Genomic DNA, 24,485 nt, shown 5'->3' on the forward strand with positions numbered 1-24,485 from the left:
ATTTTCTTATCGAAATGCTTGTATTGTAACAAACTGATTTGATTACACCACAATATTAGCATTGAATGGGAATTTGATTATTGATATGACGCAATTGCATTTAAAAATAGAATATGGAGTAAAATTATCTGCGTTGTTATTTTCTATTCTCCATCCATGAACATGTTTCTAATTGATTCATTGATATTAAAGACATTTTTTGATTTTTATAAGTAAGAACTCTTTTTTGAAAATTACTGAATCAGCTTTTTGGATGATACTTGGAAGTACCTTCCTACTTCGGGAGTGGGCACTTATGCCATCAGATTAGCCTCTCTAATTTTATGGTATAAGGCATAAGAACCTGACGCTATTTATTGAATCACTTATCTACTCTATGCTTTAAATCGGTAAAACTAACAGACTGAACTATGCTCATATTTAACGTAATAAGATGAAATATTAAACCACATAATCATGTTCCTATAGATAATAAATACCAAACAGCTGGGCAGGTAATTCTAGGTCCTTCCATTAAATACCCTTGTCAATAAATGCTTCATCCTAGCGTTAACTTGACCAAGGCAATCTATTCAAAACGTTCAGACTACCTCCATGGAGTTTCACATAAAGCAGGTAAATTGGTTGTGCAGCTCATCACATCGCGTCAATCACACGTTGACGAGAACAGCCGATTGGCTATTAGTGGCCGATAATATGAGCCGTGTTACTGACACGTTCAGATTGGAACATAAGCCTATTATCGGGATTGCCTTCGTAATGTACCTGCTTACTATGGTCTCTTTGGTTTGGCCTATGCCTACCTACTACCAGAAAATGTATATTAAGTATAAGGTATTTTATGTAGGTAAATCGAACCTATAAAATGTAGGACCACTAGATATTTCAATACCTGTACTTTAATACCTAATAGATTGGGCAAGGCTTTTGAGTTTAAGTATCTATTAACTTCTTAGGATATTGGAAATCTAGTGGGCAACAGTTAGGCACAGACTGAAATAAAGAAGAAGAATCCTTCTTGTCCTTGTAAAAACATGGGCATTCCTCATTTTAAAAATCGTTCCTGGAACAATTCATTTTCCATTGATTAAAACTTAAACATTTTCAACAAAAGATTGTTGGTAGGTAAACGTCGCTAACAAGCCTGTTGTACCTAAAACCTTAGTTAATTGAATCGTCTGCAAAAATAACAAATATTTGCGCAACAAATTCCCCAACAAAGTTAGCCTGTTGATTGAAATAATCAAATTCTTGTTCGAGTTACGAAGACGAATTGAACTTGAGAGTTTTTCGACAGTGAGCGAAGTGTGCCTTAGTAGGTATATCTTATGAACTACTTACCTACCTACAGCCAATAGTTTTTTCAGGTCATTGACATTGATAATGGCAAGTCTCGTCATCCATTTGGAAATAACCGCGTCCTGACCAACACACATACCATGCTGCTTTCTGCGTTATAGATTAGTTTTTAGAAATAATCTATAGGTAGGTCACAACTTATATTCTACTGAAACAAAAAAAACGCATAGAAAAAAACTAAGTATTATTTACCTAAGTAACTCCCTTCTTACTTGTTAAATATGAAATGTGAGTGAATAAATTTTACTAGAATCGTTTTCTCATAAACACATCTGTTGAAGAAAAATGTAACTAGAAGTACCGAGCTAAAGGAAAATGCTATAGAACTTTATCTTTCCCGCATTTTCCCTTGTTCTGCTAGAAACGAATTGAACGATTTTACCCCCGACTCGGAGTTTGTGAATACAACAAACTATTAATTTGCTAACCTATCTATAAAATTAAAATGTATTTTTTTATCTAACTATTGATATTTTTTCGAACCAACATTATATATAATAATGATATTAATGAATTACTCATTTATTCTTGTTACGTACTACATAAAAGTTAATAACATACCGTTCTTTCCCTAACCGAACTCATGTGCACATTTTCAAAACTTTACAAACCGATTTTTATTTTTTAATTCTTTTCCTGGATAGCGCTGAACTTGGTAAGTTATAGCAAGAAACGGGGAGTCATAAGTTAGCAACGGCATATAATTTTGAGGTCATGTAACGAAACGTATGTATATGTCATCAAAAAAATTATTAAAAAGGAGAAAAGAAATCGGTCAGATTTTTATCTGGAGAGATTTTGAATTCAAAATTGATTTTCTAGAAAAAAAAGGTTAAGTAACTGACATCTTGCGGAAAAATTATGAACTACAGATCAAAGACCATAAAGGTAAAATCCGTACGATGTCTAGAACTGCTTCCATTCCGCAGGATTTAACAAATTCTCCAATATAATTAACATTATTCTGGTAAAATGTAAAGATATTTTACATATTTACATCTAATAAAAATATTCACGTACTTTTTCATCTTAGAGTCGTTGATTAAAAAAACCGGTATTTACCAGATAAATGCTTAACGTAACATAAAACGCACCCGATTCTATATTGCACGTGTTCTCTTTGGTGCAAAAGTCTATATAGTCTATGCTTTAAAAATTGATGTACCTTCGCTTTTGTAGTCGCGTTTTTAGCATTATCATGGCTAAAATGCAGTTGTAATTCGTTAATTCTGAAGACGTGCCTGGATAATCGTCGGAAACACTTAGTGTGAAAAGACAATTAGATATTTTGTACGATTATATGATTAGTTGCTTTCATTTGACAAATTGCGCTAGACCGCATATTTAAAATGGCAGCCCTACCACGTAGAATAATCAAAGAGACACAGCGATTGATGCAAGAGCCGGTGCCGGGAATCAGCGCGGTGCCAAGCGAAACGAATGCTCGTTATTTTCACGTAATCGTCACTGGCCCAGAAGACTCGCCATTCGAAGGAGGACTATTCAAATTAGAGTTATTTCTGCCAGAGGACTATCCCATGTCAGCGCCTAAGGTTAGGTTTATAACGAAAATATACCATCCGAACATAGACCGGCTGGGTCGTATATGCTTGGACATACTGAAGGACAAGTGGAGTCCCGCGCTTCAGATCCGCACGGTGCTGCTGTCCATCCAGGCGCTGCTGTCGGCGCCGAACCCCGACGACCCGCTGGCCAACGACGTGGCCGAGCTGTGGAAGGTGAACGAGAGCGAGGCGATCCGGAACGCGAAGGAGTGGACGCGGAGATACGCCATGGACAACTGAACAGTGCGCCAGCACTCACACACCAGTGCCTCCCCGACGCGCGCCACACGAGGACGGAACTAACATATATCATGATTTTAAGAGTGCAAGTTATGTTATACACCCTAGACCGAGTAACTTGTGAAGAGACAATTGTGGATAAATTTTATTATAGGTGAGCGGCGCTGCGGCGCTGCGGGCGCTCATCGCTCAGGTTATCCTCCTGCATTTCGTAGCCTCGCCCTTATTGTCTCGGAGCGGTCCGACAGTCCCACAGGTCATTGTTTACCCGTTCACATGTAGCTTCGTTACAATATTAGGTATGCATATTTTTTTACTATCATTATAATAGCTAATAAAACAAAACCTGGAGACTTAAATGTATATATTTCATGGTTACAAATTTGGTTAATTTTATACAATGGATAGTGTTTACTGTCACAAAGTTGAATATCTTTGTAAGTCTTACGGAACACCATCTCTTGAGTGCAAAATGTTATGCTTGATAAAATACTTCAGTTTCTGATCACTAGTGATACTGAAACTTTAATTTAATTCTTTTTTTACATAGCAAAAGTGAATGCATTATAGATGATTTAATTTTTACTTGATAAGCAACAACAGCATGATTTCACGATGAATCTTTTATGTACTATTACATCTTGTATAAAAATTATCATTAAACTGTATTTATGTAAATTTTATTTGGCTTTGTGAAAAACTTCAAAATACATAATATACAAAAGCTAAACCAATATTTTATTTATACACATGTTGTACTGCTAGTGGGTTGGGAATAAGTAATAGGTTATGTTTTCACTGATTTAGTGCGCTACAATTATTTGCAACCAATATTTTTTTCCTCATAGGTTAATTTTGTATCAGTTTATTGAGTATTACCTCTTTTTACAGGAAAACAAGCATTACATATTGGAATTTTATTGACATTCACACATTTATTTTAAATAATCTTTTGATAACAGCAGGGTGCGTTAAGGTACCTATATTATTATTCTTTTGATACATAACTCATGTACAACCCACTGCTTTCTACTGCCTACTTAATTAAATACTTGGTATGTATCTACAAAATTGAATTTTAATAAAAAAACATGTTTGCCTTTCAGAAAATATTTAAAAAATCGTCAGCAACTGTGATTCTTTGACAATTCAAGGTTGAAAACAAAAAAATGTCTGAACAGGTGTATGACAAAATAGAACTGCATAAAAACTAGCTAATAGCAATAGACAAACAATCCTTTGTTTATTTTTGTCATTCAGTATCAGTCTTTATCTTCAATATTTATCTCAAAGTTGTTTATGTTTTGCAACAGTACACCTGATTGAAAGGTCATTTGAGTTCCCTTTTGACACAAAGGAAGGACAAAAGGCTTTGTAGTCTAGAGATTTAATATGCTATCAGATTACTATTTCTTGATCCATAAAATACTTTAAGGAAAGATTTTTTTTCTAACACCAAAGACAGTAAAATGTCATGGATTCAGTATTGAAAGAAGACTTACAAAAATAGTTAAGAATAATCCTTATTTTATCTGCTACACTTGGTATTGTAAATTATAGGATCTAAAAAACATTTGGTATTTAGTTACACAAGCTGTTCCCGGAGGATTACCAGGGACAGTAGAAGCCGGAGAGAAGCATTCTGCTACCAATGGAATCCTTCATGATGGAGGATTTACCAAAGAATAATAGGTAGGTACTTAGAAATCATTATCAAGAATTCAAACAGAAAACAGATTCAAAACTGCATACACAGTCTGCCATTTTAGACTGGGCATTTTACCAGGTTACTGTTAATTAAAATAGCCTGATTTGAGACAGTTGTAATCTATCTACTTTCCTTTCCCTTTTCGTAGGGTGAGTATTTAGGTACTATTCTCAGAAGAATGAATATTAATTTTAAAATCAGCAATTGATATCAGTTTGTTGGTAAGTACCTACTTCCTACCTTTTCTAAGTAACTCCTTACATAATTGGCTTAAAATAAGATTTTCATATGTGGCATTACAGCACAATGAGGGTTTTTGAAATTTTTTCTGCCACCGGGTGGCGCCACGTATGCGTCTGGTCCAAACAGCTGTCAAATAGTATGGAATTGTAGGTGCCGAACTTATTGTTTATTGAAATTCTGTTATATTGGAAGTGTTATTGATTTTATTATGGACTACGGTCAGAATAAGGTTTCCGAACTAAAAATTGAGCTAAGAGAGAGGGTGCAAAAGTCACTGGTACTAAGGAAAAGCTTGTTGAAAATTTTTTTAACACAATATGATTTAGTTTTTTTTATTTACTCAACCGCAATAGTAAAACAATAATGCAGTGCTTTAATTATAAAATAAAAAAAAACACTAAAATCGTTCACTATTCATAGTAAAGATAAGCACTTTGACAGTTATCTGGACCTGACGACTCGGTGCTGCCACCTCGTGGACGCCATGTTTCGAAACCCTCATTCCGAAACCTGATACAGGTCACGCAGCTACGAAATAGTTGAACATACAGACTTCTCTTATTAGCTTTACCTACACATACATAGCCTCAATACCTACAAAGGTATTTATAAAATGGGATAATCCGTTTCAAGCAGGTCGATACTTACCTAGTTATCGTTTGTGAGACAAACAATTTACAAAGTTATCATACTAGACAATGTCAAACAGGCATTCTTTCATACCTAGGCATACAGCGGCGGCTTAGACTACAGTGAGTTCTGAACTCAGTACTTTGGCCCCGTGACCTGCTAGACTTCTTTGCCTGGTAGTTATGATAAAATAGTCTAGTAGAAACCGTTGTGGCTACTTATTAGGTAGCCGCTACGCTACTATCTTGATTTCTTCGTGATTTGTAGTCGCTACCGACAGATGGCGTTCAAAGTACAACCGAGATTAATGATAGTATTGAGTAAAACCTGTAAAACAGATGTTTTCCTTATAGTCCCAATTTAAGCTGCTTGAAAATCAAGAAAAGGAATTGCACTATTTAAACATGACACAAGCAGACAGCCGGCACTATGTATTGACAAAGAATTTATATGTGCTCGTGTTCCATTTTAGCATCGATTTATCGAATCATCTTTTCTATTTTTACTTACCTGCTACTTGGGGATTTCTACTAGGTTTATCTTTAGTTAAATGCCTATTCAAATTTAATGTAGGTAGGTACCTAAGTACCAGGACGACATTTTTATTTCAATTTATAGTTTTAAGCGTTCATAACATATTCTCCAGACCTTCAAAATTATCATAAGTTCATGTGGGCAATAAAACAACAACATCAGTTTGTTCAGTTTATTCTTAACTTTAATGCAGACTAGAATAATACTCTTAGAAATGAGAACAACAATAGTTATTTCACATGTTACAGTGTACCTACCATATACCAGCTTTCACAATAAAAGGCTATTTATTATCTGTGTTCCTCAATGTAAATAAATCTTATTCACAACAGCTAGCAATACAAAATTACATCAGACTGTATACTTATTATATTACGTTTAGTTCACAAGGGCGTGGCCAGTGTTCGGGGGTTTAGGACTAACTAAAATGGGAACGGTTTGGGTACATTTTGAGCGACGAAGGTAGTAGATAGAATATGGCTTCAGCAGTACCTGAATGTTGTTATTTCAAGGTATGCGTGACATTGGGTGGGTAATGTCGATGTTTCCCGCGACAGGCAGGGTCACCATAGTAAGACACTGGCCGAAAGAGCAAATGAACCTAACAAGTGAAACGAGAAGACATATTGAGAGGATAATAGATTCGGGGATAAATGTACGTAATCAGAAGCGGTTTATTCAAGTGTTTATATCTAAAGTGTTTACAATTAGAACTGTTTATAAATTATATATATTATAATATTTTTTATACATAAATAAATATTGTTTACTCGTTCTCAGAGCGCTAAGCTTAGCTAAGAACACAGGACATACATATGTAGGTTACATAGCTATAGCGACACTATAAAATTTACAAAATATGATATATCTTTTGAGATGCTACACGAAATAATGCTTTTTTATTACTCTATATCCACTAATCAATTCTTTTTTTATTCAATTTGATCACTGTGGGTCTGTGGTGCTGTGATGTGACTCTGCTGGTTCGATGCGGACTATGATAGATGCAAATTCCACAGCAGGGCCAAACCACAGAACATTTGACCCACTTATCTAAGCTATACATATTGATTCTGAACTGAATGACATGATTTGAACTATGGTGCAGGTTTTATTAGAAATAAGTTTAAAACTTAACGATTGTATGACAGACAGAATATACAAACTAAAGTTATGATAATGGAATGGTAGATTGCTAACAGGCGTGAACGGTGATACGAAATAAATAAATTAACTTTTTGCTAATGTTCCCTCACACACCCAAATTCTATTTTTCACAGTTCATGATGAAATAACTTATAGAGCTTCCAAAATAAATAGGAAACGAAATCTAAGTACCTAAAAAACGATGGCAGACAAGAAACCCACAAAAATAAACATCCTTTAAAAAATTATACTTAAAACAAAACTCGATTCATATCATAAAATACTTATCAACTAAAAATATGGCAAAATCTGTATTCTCAAATAATTTGTTCTTGAACAGAAGCGACGTGAAATTATTTAAAAATATTGCCTGAATTTTGTTAATATTTTTAATAAATATCTAAGCAGATATGAGTGGGTTTTGATATTCAGTTTATAAATATAGTTAGTGGAGTATGTATACACATTGTCATGACAATCAAAGGTAGCACTGTGTATTTACTATAGCGGGAAGAAAAATACATCTTTCGTTCACAAAGTGTACTTGAGAAGTTGAGACTATTATCTAAAACGCTCTTTAAACATTGTGTAGTGAAGAGGGTGAGATTAATGCGTTATCATTTATTTCATGAATAAAAGATGCTATCGTTATAATAAATACAAAGTGCTCAATAATAGAGAGATAATACAACTTATATTCTATCTTATTAGCCACGAAAGCATTGTAAGCATTGAAACTCATCACATATGTATTTTTATTTGAGTATTTTATCAGCTAAGCTTGAGTTGGGCCCTATCCTCGCTTTATAAAATTATATTCTTTGTGTCAAATCTATATAGTTGTACCAAGTTACCAAGGCTCAATTGAAAATTACATACTTTTAAACTAGTTTGACAAAAATATACAGATAATATTTAACTAAATATTTAGTTTTAGAGTTCTGTTCATACTTCATTTATATCGAAAAGATCCGACGATACTCGATCAATTGTTGCATCTACTTCATTCGATATAGAACTTTATTACAATGCAATAAAGTTTAAAATCATTCTACAACTGGTTATTGCACCATATTATTTTAAATTAAGAACTTATTTGTCACGATCTCCAAACTCAAGTTCACCTACCTACTTCATTATTCAGACATTCCATTTCACGTAATTTTAGATAATGAACCTAGTAATACTAGAACATATTTTTTTTACAATTTCTTCTAATTTCATAAACTTGTGGTGTCATACCTTGCTTTATGTATTTCTTTGCATTATAGTGGGACCTCTATCTAAAGTTACAAGAAATGGACCATAGACCGGTTTGTCAGCAAAGGTGACGAATTTCCATACATATAATTTGTTAAACATTTAATTTGTTAGTTTTGGGAATATCTATATGGGGCCTACGGGGTTGATTTATAAACGGAGATAACTTCCTTTAGGGCAAGTTTTCAACGACCTGATGAAGTTTTCTGCTGAACCTTTTTTTGTTTAACTGACCGAGACAGTAAATGTGGCCTTATATTTTTCATAGTCATTGAAAAGCTACCCTAATTTCAAGCTCTAAAATTTTATATACAGAAAATATGAAATATGTACAAACTATACCTCTGCACTTTTCAAATTCACGATCCAAGATGGCGGCATATTCCACGTTATTAACTCGTAAAGCGCTGAATTCAGCCACAAAATCTTGCAACAATAACCAGATATAAAGCGCTAAGTTTTCAAACCGATCGACGTTGTTTGAAATTAGCTCTTCCGCAGTAGATTTTTAGGAACAAATTGTCTATTGCGCAGCTAACTTCAAGATACCGCAATCGTAGTGTAGTCGTCATCAAGTAGCTTTACTAGTCTGACGTTGGCTACTAGTCTTGAGGTGCACGCTTAATTACTCAACAAGCAATTAGTGACATGAAAAAATCACTGTTCTTGTCATGCGCGATACGTTTAATGGCTAACTTCAGAGCAGCAAAGATATTTCACGAGAACTATAGCTGTGAAGTATAGAGGTTTTATTAATTTCTAGTTGTGGGCAGTATGTAGGCGAGGCTAGGGCCGTGGTGTACAGTGGCAGTAAGCAGGCACTTGAGACGCGGCGGCCGCGCGCGTTAGATGAACACGGGGTTCTCCTGCCCCGTCAGAAGCCTGAACATTGACGTCGGCATCGTTTTCATCAGGATCTGTGGATAACATAGTAAATTGTATGTATTTTGTAGTTTCTGGGTAAGGACATAGTAATATGTGATTAGTTTGTGATGTCGTGCGGTCTCAGAATAGGTGATCAAGGTGACTTTTTAGCCTGAAAACGGGCCTTTTAAACTTTGATAACCTTAGTTTAGGTGGGAAATCATAGGATGACCCTTCTCGCTGTGGGTGCAGCGTGAGGGAGTGTCAGACGCTTACTGACTAAAATCCTCCATGTTCCTTCTTGAGCCCTTTGTACACGGCCCGACAATCCCGCAGCCCCGTAACTTTGATAACCTTGTTTTGTGTTTTAGGGACTACTTTTCTGTTTTACATTCGGTCTTTTCTCGTAACACATGACGATGTGGGTAATCTACATACCTCTCCGACGGAGGTGGCGAGCAGGTTGACGATCCGTTCGTGCGGCACGGCGACCACGCTCTGCGAGTTGATCTCGATGATGCGGTGCCCCACGCGGACGCCGCCGCGCTCCGCTATGCCGCCGCGGAGTAAGCTGCATATCTGGAACAATATAAGCCGGTTAGTTTGCTTATCGTCGAATATGTTTACGATGGTGCATGCAGCAGAGATGAGAAAGTTGAGATGAAGAATGGTCCGGCGCGCTAGTGCTAGGAGGGCCGGAGTGTTGACAACCGGTAAGAGTCCCGCACGCTCCTCCGCCGCTATTGTAAGGCATCTGACAGGGGTAAATGAAAGCAAAAAACATATTGTACCGATCAACAATAACTTGGTAACAGGGTTGGAAGAAGACACTTACTACGCCATTTTGTACGCTGAATCCTAGCTGGTACTTGGTGTCGGGCCGCTTGATCTTGACTTCGACGACCGGGGCGCAGGGCACCACCGTCAGCTTGACGACGGTCTGCTGCTTGGAGTTCTTGATGTAAGTCTGACAGGTCGATAGCGGGAGCCCGACGAGACTCACGCCGTTTATTGCAATTATTTGATCTCCTGGGAAATAAGAAAGCATTTCATGATAGACAAGTCTAGAGCCTCTGAGTAGAAGGGCAATGATTCTAGGGCCTTGACAGGAATACACCGGTTTTATGTAATTTACAGATTTCAAAATCCTGTCACTGCTTTGTACTGTGTTGTCGTAAATGATGTGACAGGCAAAAGGATCCGTATACTAATATGTTTACTCATTGCATTATGCACAATAGAGAATAACTAAATAATTCTTCTTGGCAGTCGGATAAAAAGGGAGAGCTATTTTTGAACTCCTACCTTTCAAATAAAGGAGTAGACAACCTATGCAAGATTTAAGACACCTGTTTATTTTGCAACGTAGGTATGTGCATATAGAATAATAACTAGTAGGATAGTGTTACCTATATTAAGTTGTCCGCATCTGGCGGCGGCGCCGGCGGGCGCGAGGTTGGCGATGACGACGGTGGGCAGCATGGAGCCCCAGCCCGACTCCACCACCACCACGCCCAGGATCTCGCCCTTCGTCTTCGGCACCACCACCTGGATAACACGAGAATTTATTGTTACTGAAATAAGTTTGTTCGATTTTGAACTTTATTGCGAGCAGTTAAGGTTGAAGTTTAGACAGCAAAGACACATAAGAAGAAGAATTTGCATATAGCAGTTTGAAGATTTCCCTGAGTCGGGAGTCCTAGCTTAGGGGAGACCCATGTCTAAATAATGTTAAATTATCTATGGTTGATTATCATGCTCGTCTATTTTAGATTCTGCAGGACTTTTGCCGTGCTAAGTTCAATTGCAAATTCAAAAATTGGATGACAAAACCATTTTTTCTGTAATTCACTGCCTACCGCTCCCCGCGTGGACCATGGGAATTTCGGCCAAGCTGTAATTACTTACCTCTTTCTGCAATTCCTTCTTAGCGAACATTTGTAGCTCGTCTCCGAATATCTCTTGGCTGTTCAACACCTCTTGATAGTCCATCTCTTTGACAAAACTGTGGTCCTCTATGCCGTTGGCCTTTAGGAACTCCATGTAGGCTACCTGGAACGCCTGTCCTATGGACTGCGCTATGAATTGGGCCTGGAACAATTTTCAATGGAATTAGGAGAGCACTCAAAGTTGTGGTATTATTAATGTAGTTTAAGGTGGAAATAGAATGTTTGGAGTGGAGTTCAAAGTTAATATTATAGGTTTTTGTGAAAAAGAACTGTAACAATATACCAAAGGGGTAACACAGCAATAGAATTCTAGATTTAATTAGATTCTAGATCTATAAAGGCCAACCCTAAAGTTTTTTGCGTCTATCATGATGAGCATAGAATATCATATTTTGTTGTGTACTAAGTGACTAACAGCTACTTACATTCTTAGAAGGACTTATTATTTTAACATACCACTGAAGACTTTATTTAGTGATGCAAATATAATTTTAATTTGGTATTTCTTTCACAAAACATTTCTTTATTTATATGAAAAATAATGATATGATTAACACGGCCAGTCTTCCGAATAATAAGCATATAAATGGCATCAAGATGTTCTGAGTAAATAAGCGTTATCAATGTTTACATAATTTCGTCGAGATATAATTTGAGGTTAGACCTGTTTTATACTGTGTTGTGTTATGTACCTACATATGTTATCTTAGTTTACCGAGACTTAAGGTCCTTTTTGTTTTGGCGGGATTACAGTTGTAACTTTAATGTAATTAGGGATGATAGCAGTTTGCACTTCTGATATCTTTTAATAAATAAATATTTTACATTTTGTATTAACTAACTTACCATGTTCAATATGCGACAGAATAACAATTCCACTATTTATTTATTTTTTGAATTGTATTAAAGTCACTGCTCACTTAAACGTGCGCGTGCCGTAAACTACTTGGAATATGAAAAATCCGGTTTTTACTTAATTACTTTTACTGTTACTAATGTGACCATCTCGACACCAATATAAGAGTTATTTGATTTTTTTACTGCAAGATATTACTGAGAAAATGACCTCACTATCATTAATTGTATTACCAAGTTCCCGAAATTAAATAATATTTTTTCTTCAAGTTTGAGACATGTTACACAGCTCATTTAATTTTGGAATTAATTTGACGTTTGATTAGCACGGGCTATAATTACATACTAAATGCAACACTTATCTCATACCTACCTTAACTATTCTTTAAGAAACAGTCAAAGGGCCGCCGTACACGGACTGCTCGAGCAGTTAGCGGCTGAGTGAAATACACGGACCGCTCGAGCGGTCGGCGTCGACTGCTTGAGCTGTCGGTTGTTGACTGCTCGAGCTACGACCCAACTGCTCGAGCAGTCAAATGAGAAAACAGACGCCGCGAGGCCGCAAAGGGCGGGGGGGAGAAGGAAGTCGGAGAGCTGTCGACTGCTCTAGCGCAGTCAACGGCTCGAGCAGTCGGTGTATGCCTCGCAACCGCTCGCGAGCGGTCGACGGCACGATGGAATTTCATCATGCAGTTGACGGCTTGAAGCGGTCGCGACTGCTCGAGCAGTCGTGTGTACGGTAGCGAATGAATGACTATAGTTCACTGCGCGGTCGCGGCTTTAAGCAGTCGGTCTCAACTGCTTGAAGCAGTCCGTGTACGGCGGCTCTAAGGGCCGCCGTACACGGACTGCTCGAGCAGTTAGCGGCTGAGTGAAATACACGGACCGCTCGAGCGGTCGGTGTCGACTGCTTGAGCTGTCGGTTGTTGACTGCTCGAGCTACGACCCAACTGCTCGAGCAGTTGATTTTCAAAAAACAGTCGGCAAATGAGAAAACAGACGCCGCGAGGCCGCAAAGGGCGGGGGGGAGAGGGAAGTCGGAGAGCTGTCGACTGCTCTAGCGCAGTCAACGGCTCGAGCAGTCGGTGTATGCCTCGCAACCGCTCGCGAGCGGTCGACGGCACGATGGAATTTCATCATGCAGTTGACGGCTTGAAGCGGTCGCGACTGCTCGAGCAGTCGTGTGTACGGCAGCGAATGAATGACTATAGTTCACTGCGCGGTCGCGGCTTTAAGCAGTCGGTCTCAACTGCTTGAAGCAGTCCGTGTACGGCGGCTCTAAATCCCTATCTCTAAAGCAATAACCAAAGATTAAAATCTTACCTCTTCACTCTCAAAGACATGGCATATCATTTTGGGCGTACGATTCAACTTGGGCTGATCCGAATCGTTCTCATGTGGAACGAACCTTCTTCTTGCCATCAACACGACCAAATCTCCAATATCAGCTATATACGATATAGTTCTCAACGCATGGTCCATCATGATTTCCTTCAATTCCGTGTTTAAAACCATTATTTTCTCCGTAGAAATAAATAGGTCGACTTCTGTACTTGGCTGGTTTTCGCCTTCGGGAGCCTAGAAAGTAAAATGTAGAATGTGATATAGGATTTTAAAGGCCGGCTTCTCCATAGTACGATAAGCTGGGTTTTACTGCATGGCTGATTCTATGAGGCACAAATTAAGCTGAAGACCTAAACAAGAGCGAGTGTTCGAAATTCGAAGTTCGAAAGCGAGAATTTCGAATTGTCTTGACGAATTTAAAATTATGTTTCGAATAAGGACTCCTTTTACGCCACAAAGGGTTTAATTCACGTTTCTTTTACAGTGAAATCTAGGCTTTGTTGGAACCTAAAAGAATCGACGCCATGACACCAAAGCAAGCTGACACAGTGATGTGACTGGTTGCAAACAGCAACTAGGGACTTCTTTAGCTCAAGCTTTCAAGATTTCTTATATAGTTTGCAAATATTGCTAACTGAATTAAATATAAGCACATTTTTAATTTTCCATTACTATAGAAGTAGAGTGTTAATATTTTGTTCAGTAAGCAATATGATAGAAAGTGCTTGTCACTCTTGAAAGGACAACACAAAGGGGCTTTTGTGATTTGTTCAGATATGGTTCAATAATTGTATGTGTTAACGATATGAAGTAGATTATTAATATTGCTGTCCTATTGTAGCAATGACGGATTATGGGAAACATAGATGAAGAAGAAAGAGATAGATTTTTGGAAATGAACAATAGAAGATGAAAATGTCCTATGAATCCGCCATTGCATCAAATAGTTAATTTAGAATTTAGACACTTACCAAAGCCTGATTACCCAAGACAGCGCAAAGGGAAATACGATAATGTTAGTAGGTATAATGATATGGCAACACTTAGGAGTAGATGTTTCATTGGAGTTACTCTTCAAATTATGAAAAAAAAAAATTTTTAGACTATGCTAATTTTTTTAACTCCAATAAAACATCACAACATACACACAATCGAATGATTCGTATTTTAACTAGCAACACTGACCTTTTGGTGTTACCAACGCTACTTTTTATTTGACTTCTGACTTTCGATACCAATTGAGGATGTGTTTTGACACATTAGACATTGTAATTTGCTATCCATCGCATTTCTTTGCGTTCATATTTTTCTGGTACTGTGTTTTGTTGAATATTGAAATGCATTAAAAGTTTTACCATAAAATCCACAAGTAGTTTATGTATTTTCAAAAAGTCACCAGTTTTTTTTTATCCCCAGACTTTCGAATCACTAGTGGCGTTGCCAATAAATCGATAAAAAAACTTCTAAAACATCCAATACCCAACAAAAAACACGCAAAACAGAGAGCCTAAACAAAATATGTCAGCCAAACCACCTTGATCTTAGTGACGGCTTCCTCTACCATGTTCTTTTTGGGGCGCTTCTTGCGTCTTCGCGAGTCCTCGTCCACCTCGACCGAGCCCAGGAACGACAGTCGGAAGACGGCGGCCGGAGCTGCGTACACGCCGGAGTACGGCCCGTCGCATCCCCACTGCGACATTGCTACGGCTAACCTCCTCGGACGCTCTCACGTGTTCGTATTCGATTTGTTTTTTGAAGTTTTGAATTTGGAAGGTTTGTTTTTGTTTTATAATTTAATTTTTTTATTTTAATCTGTTCTTCATTAAAAGTTTATGAAGCTTGTATACCACAAGACATTCTCTTTAGTCAACTTTAGAATTCTACATTAGGTATTAGTTTCCATGCGCGAGTTGACAAATCCAAGTTTTTAGTATTTATGTGAGATCGGATTGTAAACGAATTAGCTGTTGTCGTTATTACACGTTTTGATAAAAGGTTTCCTGTTTCTAATTGATATACTGAGCTAAAATAGGAGTTATCTACATACACAGGATGTATCCATATATGTTTGACGTTTCCTTAAACCTCGTGGATTTAATTCAATATTTTAAGCCGCAAAGGTGAAAATCTTGATACAGTTGAGACGTATTTCTTATAATAAAAAATACATAAGTAATGTCGATTGAAAACCTTCCTTTTGATGTCGACTAAAAACGTAAATAAGTACTATTTAATTCTTAATGACAATAGTTTATGAACTTGCGCGTGATTATCTATGATACGGCGCAACGAAAAGTCTTGCATTTTTATAATTTTTAAGCACCTCTTTGTTTGGCTTGCTTTCCAAACGCATTCAACCAAACCAATAGCAAAAGATGAAAGTTTTCGCGGCAAAGCAAGCAAAACAAGTCGAATACAAACACACGATGATTATGTGAGAAGCGAGCGATCCACCGTCGTTAGTATGAAAGCAAACCTAACGAATTAACCTTAACATTAGAATAGGGATTCCATGTGCGTAGCTAAGCCTTCCGCGGTGTGTGCCTCGTCGGCCGGACACCTCAGCCGGTGTGAATCGGGTATGTTACATGCTATATTGTGCATATTATGAAATAGTGCATGGATAAAAAAGCCTCCGTACCAGTTAGTGACGTACTTTCTCTTATCGACTCTCGAGTCATGTTTACGTATGAAGGAGAATTTAAAAAAATGGTCGTAAATACAACTCGGTGTGAAAGTACGGTCGTAACTCGTAAATAGCCCGAAATCGGAACATGCCAAGGTAAAAGTCTAGCACAGCACAATATGATCGCATACTCGGAGCTTACCTTACGGAGCCGTGGTCGGCTCAAATGATACAAAGCATTAGCGACAAGCGGAACAGTAAGCGACAGATAAACAAACATTTTCAGAGGAGGCTAGCCGGCCAATACGGGATCCGACAATCTTCTTGGGTCGGGTCGAGGGGTGAGGATCACACTGAAAAAAATACTCTAGTGCCAAGTCAATAAGAGCTCAAACGGTTTGGCGGACAGGTCGTGGATGGCTCAAAACATTTGAAAATTAAACATACACAGGGCAAAGTCCTGTCAACGTTCTAGCATCTAAATATTGTTTTGTTCGTTTATATAAAGGGTATGAAGGATATCCCACTAGCATTCTCAATACACTAATCCTAATGAGCATGAAATTACATATTTACAGGATGACCGTGAAACGTTAGAACATAGGAGAGTTGCGTGCAAACAGTTGGAAGAAGTTGCGTGCCAGTATCGCTTCACGCGTTTGAGTAGAGTAGTGATAGCGTAGCTTGTATCGATATTGTAGCTCGACTAGTGGTGTTGGAAGTCGGTATAATAGTGTTGTACTCAGTATTTGGTTTTTATCGACTTTAAGAATTACAATGGTAATGCGATTCTCCAAAATATTAAGTAGTTTAACTTCTCAAGTGTGATAGTTTTCGGAAGGACAAGATTTGGATTGGTTTGTGAAAATTTATCTCACTTGTGAAATTTTTGGTCAGCATATTTGTTACAGAATAAATATTTTCTCGCATGCCATTGTAATACCAAAGTCGGCTTGTCGAGAAGAGTGCTACAGTCAGAGTGGGACAGCAAGTGACAAGTAATTTCATGCTCTCGCTCAATAAACATCTACATAAGATACAAACATTTTACATTAATACCGATTCACACGGGCAAACGGTAAGTTGCTCAACTGTGTCTTTATGAGAATGCAAGGATTAAACACGGAAGTTAGCAACCCTACGGGAGTTTCATTAGTGGCAACACTATTAAATTACCAGAGTAAAAAAAATCGTTAGATAAGTAAATTAATTTCTCAATTACATAAATATACATATCTATAACTTGTTATAGGTTAGTCATATCAAAAAATTAAAAGGTTTTAATACGAAATGGGTTTCAAAGGATTAGTAATAAAATTAAATATCGATGTTAATACGATACCTTAATCCTGGAGACAGCTTCTTCAGCTTGAAGCATCCTGGTAGCTTTAGTGGGTTGACCCTCGCATGCCAGCTGGGTGGAGCCGAGGTAGCGAGCACGGAATAATACGCCTTCTATGAGCACTGAACGGGTTACGTCTGCGAAATAGAATGTAGTACTGATTTAACTAATATTTCTGTCAAGTTTTTTGGTGATAGTTTTGAGATATTACATTTTTAAATAATTATATATAATTTTAGGGGCGACCATTTAGCCAAATAATTATTATATTGTTTGTAAGACATAAGCAGAGAAGGTATGTCTATATGCCAGATTAAAAAAAGTTAATCTATTATAGTATTATGTTTTCAGGCAAAAGTTTTGAAACTATTAATATGGTCAGGTCATTTTTGGTATTTTTACATAGCTCTTTTAATACGAAGATAATTTCTTTTTGAAAATAAGACTCGATTTGTATAACCATTACCATCTAGAAACTCACCATGGACAAAATCCAAGAGCAGCGTGAAAGAGGTAAATCGATTTAGTGGACTGTGTTCTATAAACATATTTTAATGTAAAAGATATTTATTTAACTTACCTTCTTTATTTTTGCTCTTTTTCTTCGCATCTTTGTCCTGAAACAGTTAAAACAAGTTGTTAGGAATGCTGTAAGTCATATGATCCAGTCCAGTGATTAATGCACCAGAATTAAGTATAATTGCATTAGTTATAAAGTGTCGTGTAAGTCGTGGTGGCCTAGTGGGCAAAGAACCAACCTCTCCAGTATGAGGGCGCGGGTTCGAATCCAGGTCAGGCAAGTACCAATGCAACTTTTCTAAGTTTGTATGTACTTTCTAAGTATATCTTAGACACCAATGGCTGATAAAAAGGTGAAGGAAAACATATTGAGGAAATCTGGACTATAGTCTGAAATCACCAACCCGCATTGAGCAAGCGTGGTGATTAATGCTCAATCCTTCTCCGTGTGAGAGGAGGCCTGTGCCCAGCAGTGGGACGATAAATAGGCTGTAACTAACTAACTATAAAGTGAATTCTCTGACGTGAAACCTGCTCGCGGGAGGACTTAATGAGCGCATCCGGCCGTGCTCTTGCTGTGGCGGCATATTGGGCTGACATAGTGTAGTCTCAATATATGACATGTCATCGACTCGAAAGAAGAAGAAGTTATAAAGTAACTTTTCTAAGTCATATCTACTTTCTTAGTTCATAGGATTCCAATAGTAAAGGTGACGGAAAACACCTCGCGGAAACCAGCAAGCGTGGTGATTAACACTTACTCGTTTTCTGTACCTATGAGTGAGACTTGGCTACAGGTGAAACAATAAAAAAGCCAAAGATGATGATAAAAGGCTATGAGGAATTGGACTTGTGAGATGACGACAAATAGAAGAATACGGCAAAGAAAAACATGTTGGGCTGACCCCAAATATAATTGGGACAAGGGTACGAAGGATTTTTGTGATAAAAGGTTAGATTAATAAGCCATGTTCTACCTTCCCGTTATGCAGCGCGTCGTCGTCGCGCGCGTCCTGCGCGTCGTGCGCGTGCGGCGAGCGGGCGGCCACCACGCTGCCGCCCGGCATCACCGTGCGCGACTTCGGCTTGCGCCAGCCCTGGGACAACGGGATAAAATACATGTTAGGTTGAACATGATAGTTTATGAAATAGTTTAACATCACAAATAGAAAAGACAGTTTTATTTGACACTTTAGTAAAATTGCAGTTCCTAATGTGCAATAGCACGCCTTTTCTAATTTCTCAAAAATACATTATACAGGGTTTAGTCATTGGTGTCAGGTCATTAATTTTATTGTAAAAGTTTATAGACAAAAGGTCAAATGATTCTAAAATGACCGATATATTTTATTTTAGTCTCAGTTATGTATAGCCAGAAGGTTATAAACTATCTAGACAATATGTACCCAGGACTATATATTTCATAATACATATTTCACAAATATCATTTGAAAGAATCATGTACAATCTGCCATTATAACTTTCTGTTTCTTGCTCATAAATTCGATGAATGACTGATTTACACAGCAAATTCCATTCCTTATTGTTCATACAAATCAGTTCAGTACATTTGTTACCGAGAACACATCAATTTAAACTCTAAATACCTACGTCATCAGGTCAGACGACTTGACCTCTTGTCGTTCAGATGCGCAAGCGACGCTTTTGTTGCAATGTATGAGTTTTTAAGTGGCAGCCTTAATTAGCTCAGATATGTATATAGTCATTATTAGGGAAAATCGTTAAGGATAGCCTGCTGTTGCCTTACTGTTAACCAGTATGAGAAGGTTAACAACCTGACTGTATTAACTAACTAAGATAATGCTATTTTCTATGGTTATGTATACCTTATTAGGTACACATAAAGAAACAGTATTTTACACTCTTTCAGAATTGAACGCTAGATTTTTTAGAACATGTATTGACGCTAACTGCCCTAGATCCTCCATTTTTTATTGCCATATTTAAAGGATATTAAGGATTCAATTTTCTAAAACATAAATAATTGAGTCTTATAGGACACAAGGTAAGAATAATTATAGTTCACCATTTGATAACAAATGTGATGTACGTATTTCTCACTGAAGCGATGCATAACATACTTTTAAGTGGACTGCATCGGTGCATCCCATGTTTACGTTCAATCTGACACAGTTTACGCTTTCTACAAGAGTGATGGATCTCAACGGTATTTCCAAATATGGTAGTAATGCAATTCTTATTTATTCTCATGAAGTATCAATTTATGTTGAGTGTATAGTGTCGTAGTTTTTATAGATACTTTAAGTTTGTATAAAGTTGTAATATAATACATTATTGAGTGTTTATATAATTTGGTTATAAAACACTGTTATATCAAGCGCTTATCGGTCGTTACCGCCAAGAGAAAGCGTGCAAAATTGTCGCGAGCGACGATTTCACGCAAAAACTGTCAGCACTGAAGACTTGCTTTACAAAAAACTATATATTTTCGTGGCTTTTTAATAATATTCTCAAATCAACTAATATAGCTTAGAATGAATTGAGATTTTACTTAAAATATTGCGTATATCACACCTCATTAAAATACCGGTTAAACACACATATCGTCGATGTTCCCAACATAAACGAATCTAGTTAAACAAGCTTGGACTAATATTACATGTAAAGTAGCTAAATCACCTTTTCTCCATTCGTATCCTCAACGCTTGAATCATCACTCGCTTCCTTCAAATCATTTGATTCCACGACAACAACATTTGACTCACGACCATTACCAGTTTTAATTTCCACTTCCTTTTCACTCAAGTCTTCATTTACTATATCATCACTATGTTCTGTTTTATCACTAGTTTTTGGTTCTTCATCTAGCACTGCATTAACACTATCTAATTTTGTATTATCATCTATATCGTCTATAGTTTTATCATTTAGATTTACTTCGTCTTCATTAAAAGGAACATCAAAATTTACGTCTTCAACATTGCTCACTTCGTTTAAATTACTTTCACTATCCACTGAAATTTCACCTTTAGTCTCATTTAAACAGGGTTGTCTTTCGTCCTCACTCATTTTGAACGTCTACGCAGCTGGTAGACTGAGTTCTAACTGGGCGTTAAATACGTTGTTATCAGAGCAGTTGGTCATTTCCCATGCGATAAAGATTAGTGAAGTAATGTGTTGTGTTCGCGTTATACGCCGATACTGACTCGCCACCGTGTTATGCTAAGTAAACAGACGGGTGGCCAAAGATTAAGAACATCTGCAGATGCGATTGGCCGTATCTCTACTTGTTCTTGAACGATTTTCCTTGAGGAAAAGCTATAGCAAATCAATTTTTGTAATGAAACATCAGTAGTCATAGTATCTTTTTATGGATACACGACACGATAAAAGTTTATTGTTTGATAACGCTTACGTGATATAGATAAACACATTACAAATTAATACTATGTAGTGTTTACCTAATCGTTCGATAAGATTTGTAATAGTAAAAAAAATGTACACAACGATCATGACCTAGTCAGATGTGCCATGAAAATAATTAGATGACAATTTATTTAATAGCCACATTAAATATGATTACGCCTTCTAAATCTGCAACGCCAAAGAGGTCGTTTTCTTAGAGTTTCAACCCAATTAGGCACAATACATACCCATCTATTCTTGTATAATCTTTGGCAAGAATAATAGTCGTACAAGGTCAGTGCGCGTGCGTCGCTGACTCGACTTGTGTTTATACTCACAGCTGATGATTGCGTCATCGCGTTAATGTGTAGGCGGTATTCTTGGCTTAATTAATAACAGGTTGATATCACACGGTGCATGAGTATTGATAGTAGTTTTATGTGATGAAATGGTACCTAATTACTTGTTTTGATTCCATTGAAGTTATTGTTTTGGATTGTGAAGAATTTATTTTGAACTGTTGTTTGTGTGTCGTGTCTTTAATGCCTTTTGCGTGTAATAGTGTAGGACTAATGTTTGTTTTAATAGTGTAATCAATAAGCCCTTTGTGATGTTCGGCGAATACTAAATCCTTACTCTAAATGAATTCAAAATTGTGCTCAGATTTTTAGTATGTAGTTGTTTTTGTGAACTAAAAAATGAAATTTATTTTAATAACATAATTTAACAAAAAATGACCACCGTCCTTTTGGTGTTTCTGTATTTTAAGATCTTCTTAGAATAACTTAAAAACACCGTTTATTTAAAGGATAAAATAAAGTCACAAAAACTTGTACATATGTAATTTTCCTGTTTTACTTTAAAACAGTAAGTGTTGAGGTATCTGACTCCTTAATGGTGAAGGTCGCGAACCTTTTATGGTGCAAATATGGATGTGTTAACGTTCATATAGCACAAAGTAGGTACAATTTTATGCTGTTAGCATATGGTGTTTATAACCGCCATTGATTCTCAAGGTCATATGACGGGAGTTGTTAATGATATTTTTATGGTTAGATTTCTGTAATCTGCTTTGTTTGTTCAGGAGTATTTTTATGGATTATTTATATTCATAGTAATGACAATAATTTATTTTTACTGCGATTATACGAGTCTTTATTTTAATACTGTCCTACAGTAACGAATGGAAGGCCAAAAATGCAAGGCAATTTTGCCATTTGTGTTTTTACCAATTGTAAATTATAGTAATTTCTACATATCCTATTAGCGACCAAAATTACCTGAGCGCCAAAATAATGTTTTTAATTTTTTACGCATTTTGTTCGTTTTTCTCTTTCTAGTGTTAATACAGCTTTAGTTTTAGTTATATCATAATTTAGTTTTTCTTTTTCTAGTGTTAATATAGGTTTAGATATATAATCGTTTTTATGTGTAAGTACTCACTTTATCGTCAAAGAATCCTTGATCGTCTGTTCTCTGCTGACCCAGTAGTCTGTCTGTCTCAAGATCTGTGTCCGCTTCATCTGAAATATTTACTATATTAGAAAACGTAGAAGATATTTGTCAAATATTTAGGTATTTGTTTATTTACAACAAAGTTATACCTTCGTCCCCACTGGCTGGTTTGATTTCAACTGATTCTGTACTCTGTGCAGACGACGGCCTTTTGCTGTAAAAGTAAAATATTAATGAATGTTGTAATACGATCAGGAAATTATTTAAAAAAAAATAATTAGGCCATATTGCTCGCAGAGCAGATGGCAGATGGGGCCGAAAAGTGCTGGAGTGGAGACCACGGACTAGCAAGCGCAGCGTAGGACGTCCACCAACGAGGTGGACAGACGACCTTATAAAGGTCGCCGGAAGACGCTGGATGCAGGTCGCTTCCAACAGGTATCTGTGGAGATCAAAGGGGGAGGCCTATGTTCAGCAGTGGATGTCCTATGGCTGAGATGATGATGATGAATTAGTTTTTTTTTTATTTCATTTTGGTAGTGACGTCATCAGTTATCCAGTTGTCATTACACCAGGGTTTGTTTGGTTTAAAATATTGTAGGAAAACTGCGCTTATGAGCCTATTCCAGATTAGTTCAGTTATGTCCAGACACGTTATAGCATAGTCAAAAATATAATATTGAACGCGTCGCGTATGCGCAGGACTATCCGTACCTACATTAAAACTGTTACATGTACAGGTAAACAGGTAGCTAACGCCTCGTATCCACTAGCCAACATTTGGCGCGCGACACGTGAATCGCGCGGCTTGTTGTTTGTTTAAAGTGCATCGTTAGTTAAGCATTATTTCATGTCGAGTGGAGACGTGACGTACAACAATGTCCGTATTTCGTCCAACGCGCAACGCGTGCAATTTCCTCTGGTGACATGTTGTCGACGACTGAGAATGTGTGGACAGACAACGTTGTTAAACAAATGTTCCGCGTCAACATTCAAGTTGCGAAACATGTCGCGCGTCAAATGTTGCCTAGTGGAAACGAGGCTTTAAGATCGAAGATTCTGTAACTTGGAATGTTCCGGCTTATGAGAGTGTAAGAATTTCAAACCGCGGCGGGTAGACGTCGTCGTGGTGCTGGTGGTGGTGGTGCGGCGTGAGCGCGGGCGCGGGCGACGCGGGCCGGTGCGGCGCCGGCGCCGGGGGCGGTGGCGCGGACTCGCTGCACACTGAGGGGACAACATTGCTATTCAAATATAAACACAGGTAAGTTTACACCCTGCCGGGGCTGCGGGTTGTTCGAAAGAGATACCGCGGCCACATGGTACATAAAAGGCCTGACGGAAAGACGGAACACGACGGTTTTTAGTCAGTAAGAGTCTGACATTCCCTCACCGCTGCTAACCCACAGTGGGAGGGGTCATTTGATGATTTTTGACGGCATTAAAAAAAAGGTAAGTTTAC

The 24,485-nt window shown here is 37.4% G+C and overlaps 2 protein-coding genes across 2 annotated transcripts in view; one reads left to right on the top strand and one right to left on the bottom strand.

Moving 5' to 3' along the window:
- The first annotated feature begins 2,464 nt into the window (after window positions 1-2,464).
- LOC110377527 (ubiquitin-conjugating enzyme E2 N) lies at window positions 2,465-3,894 on the top strand. Its single transcript, XM_021336460.3, has one exon. It carries the CDS (start codon window positions 2,709-2,711, stop codon window positions 3,162-3,164), a length of 456 nt encoding a protein of 151 aa, XP_021192135.1. The 5' UTR covers window positions 2,465-2,708; the 3' UTR covers window positions 3,165-3,894.
- Window positions 3,895-6,437: 2,543 nt separating this feature from the next.
- LOC110377543 (amyloid-beta A4 precursor protein-binding family A member 1) overlaps window positions 6,438-24,485 on the bottom strand; it is a 117,707-nt gene continuing 99,659 nt past the window's right edge. Inside the window, exons 14-26 of the mRNA XM_064042925.1 lie at window positions 24,133-24,250; window positions 23,176-23,240; window positions 23,015-23,106; window positions 19,162-19,281; window positions 18,246-18,282; window positions 17,666-17,802; window positions 15,232-15,387; window positions 13,677-13,931; window positions 11,458-11,640; window positions 10,959-11,097; window positions 10,385-10,578; window positions 9,988-10,128; window positions 6,438-9,602 (exon numbers count right to left, since the gene is read on the bottom strand). Coding sequence (XP_063898995.1) covers window positions 9,531-9,602; window positions 9,988-10,128; window positions 10,385-10,578; window positions 10,959-11,097; window positions 11,458-11,640; window positions 13,677-13,931; window positions 15,232-15,387; window positions 17,666-17,802; window positions 18,246-18,282; window positions 19,162-19,281; window positions 23,015-23,106; window positions 23,176-23,240; window positions 24,133-24,250 — 1,709 coding nt within the window. The 3' untranslated portion in view covers window positions 6,438-9,530. The remainder of the gene's footprint in view (window positions 9,603-9,987; window positions 10,129-10,384; window positions 10,579-10,958; window positions 11,098-11,457; window positions 11,641-13,676; window positions 13,932-15,231; window positions 15,388-17,665; window positions 17,803-18,245; window positions 18,283-19,161; window positions 19,282-23,014; window positions 23,107-23,175; window positions 23,241-24,132; window positions 24,251-24,485) is intronic.

This window comes from Helicoverpa armigera, chromosome 3, assembly GCF_030705265.1.
Source record: "Helicoverpa armigera isolate CAAS_96S chromosome 3, ASM3070526v1, whole genome shotgun sequence".
Classification (NCBI taxonomy): domain Eukaryota; kingdom Metazoa; phylum Arthropoda; class Insecta; order Lepidoptera; family Noctuidae; genus Helicoverpa; species Helicoverpa armigera.

Coding starts and splice junctions, on each gene's coding strand:
- LOC110377527 (XM_021336460.3), top strand. CDS start 2,709: ATGGCAGCCCTACCACGTAGAATAATCAAAGAGACACAGCGATTGATG.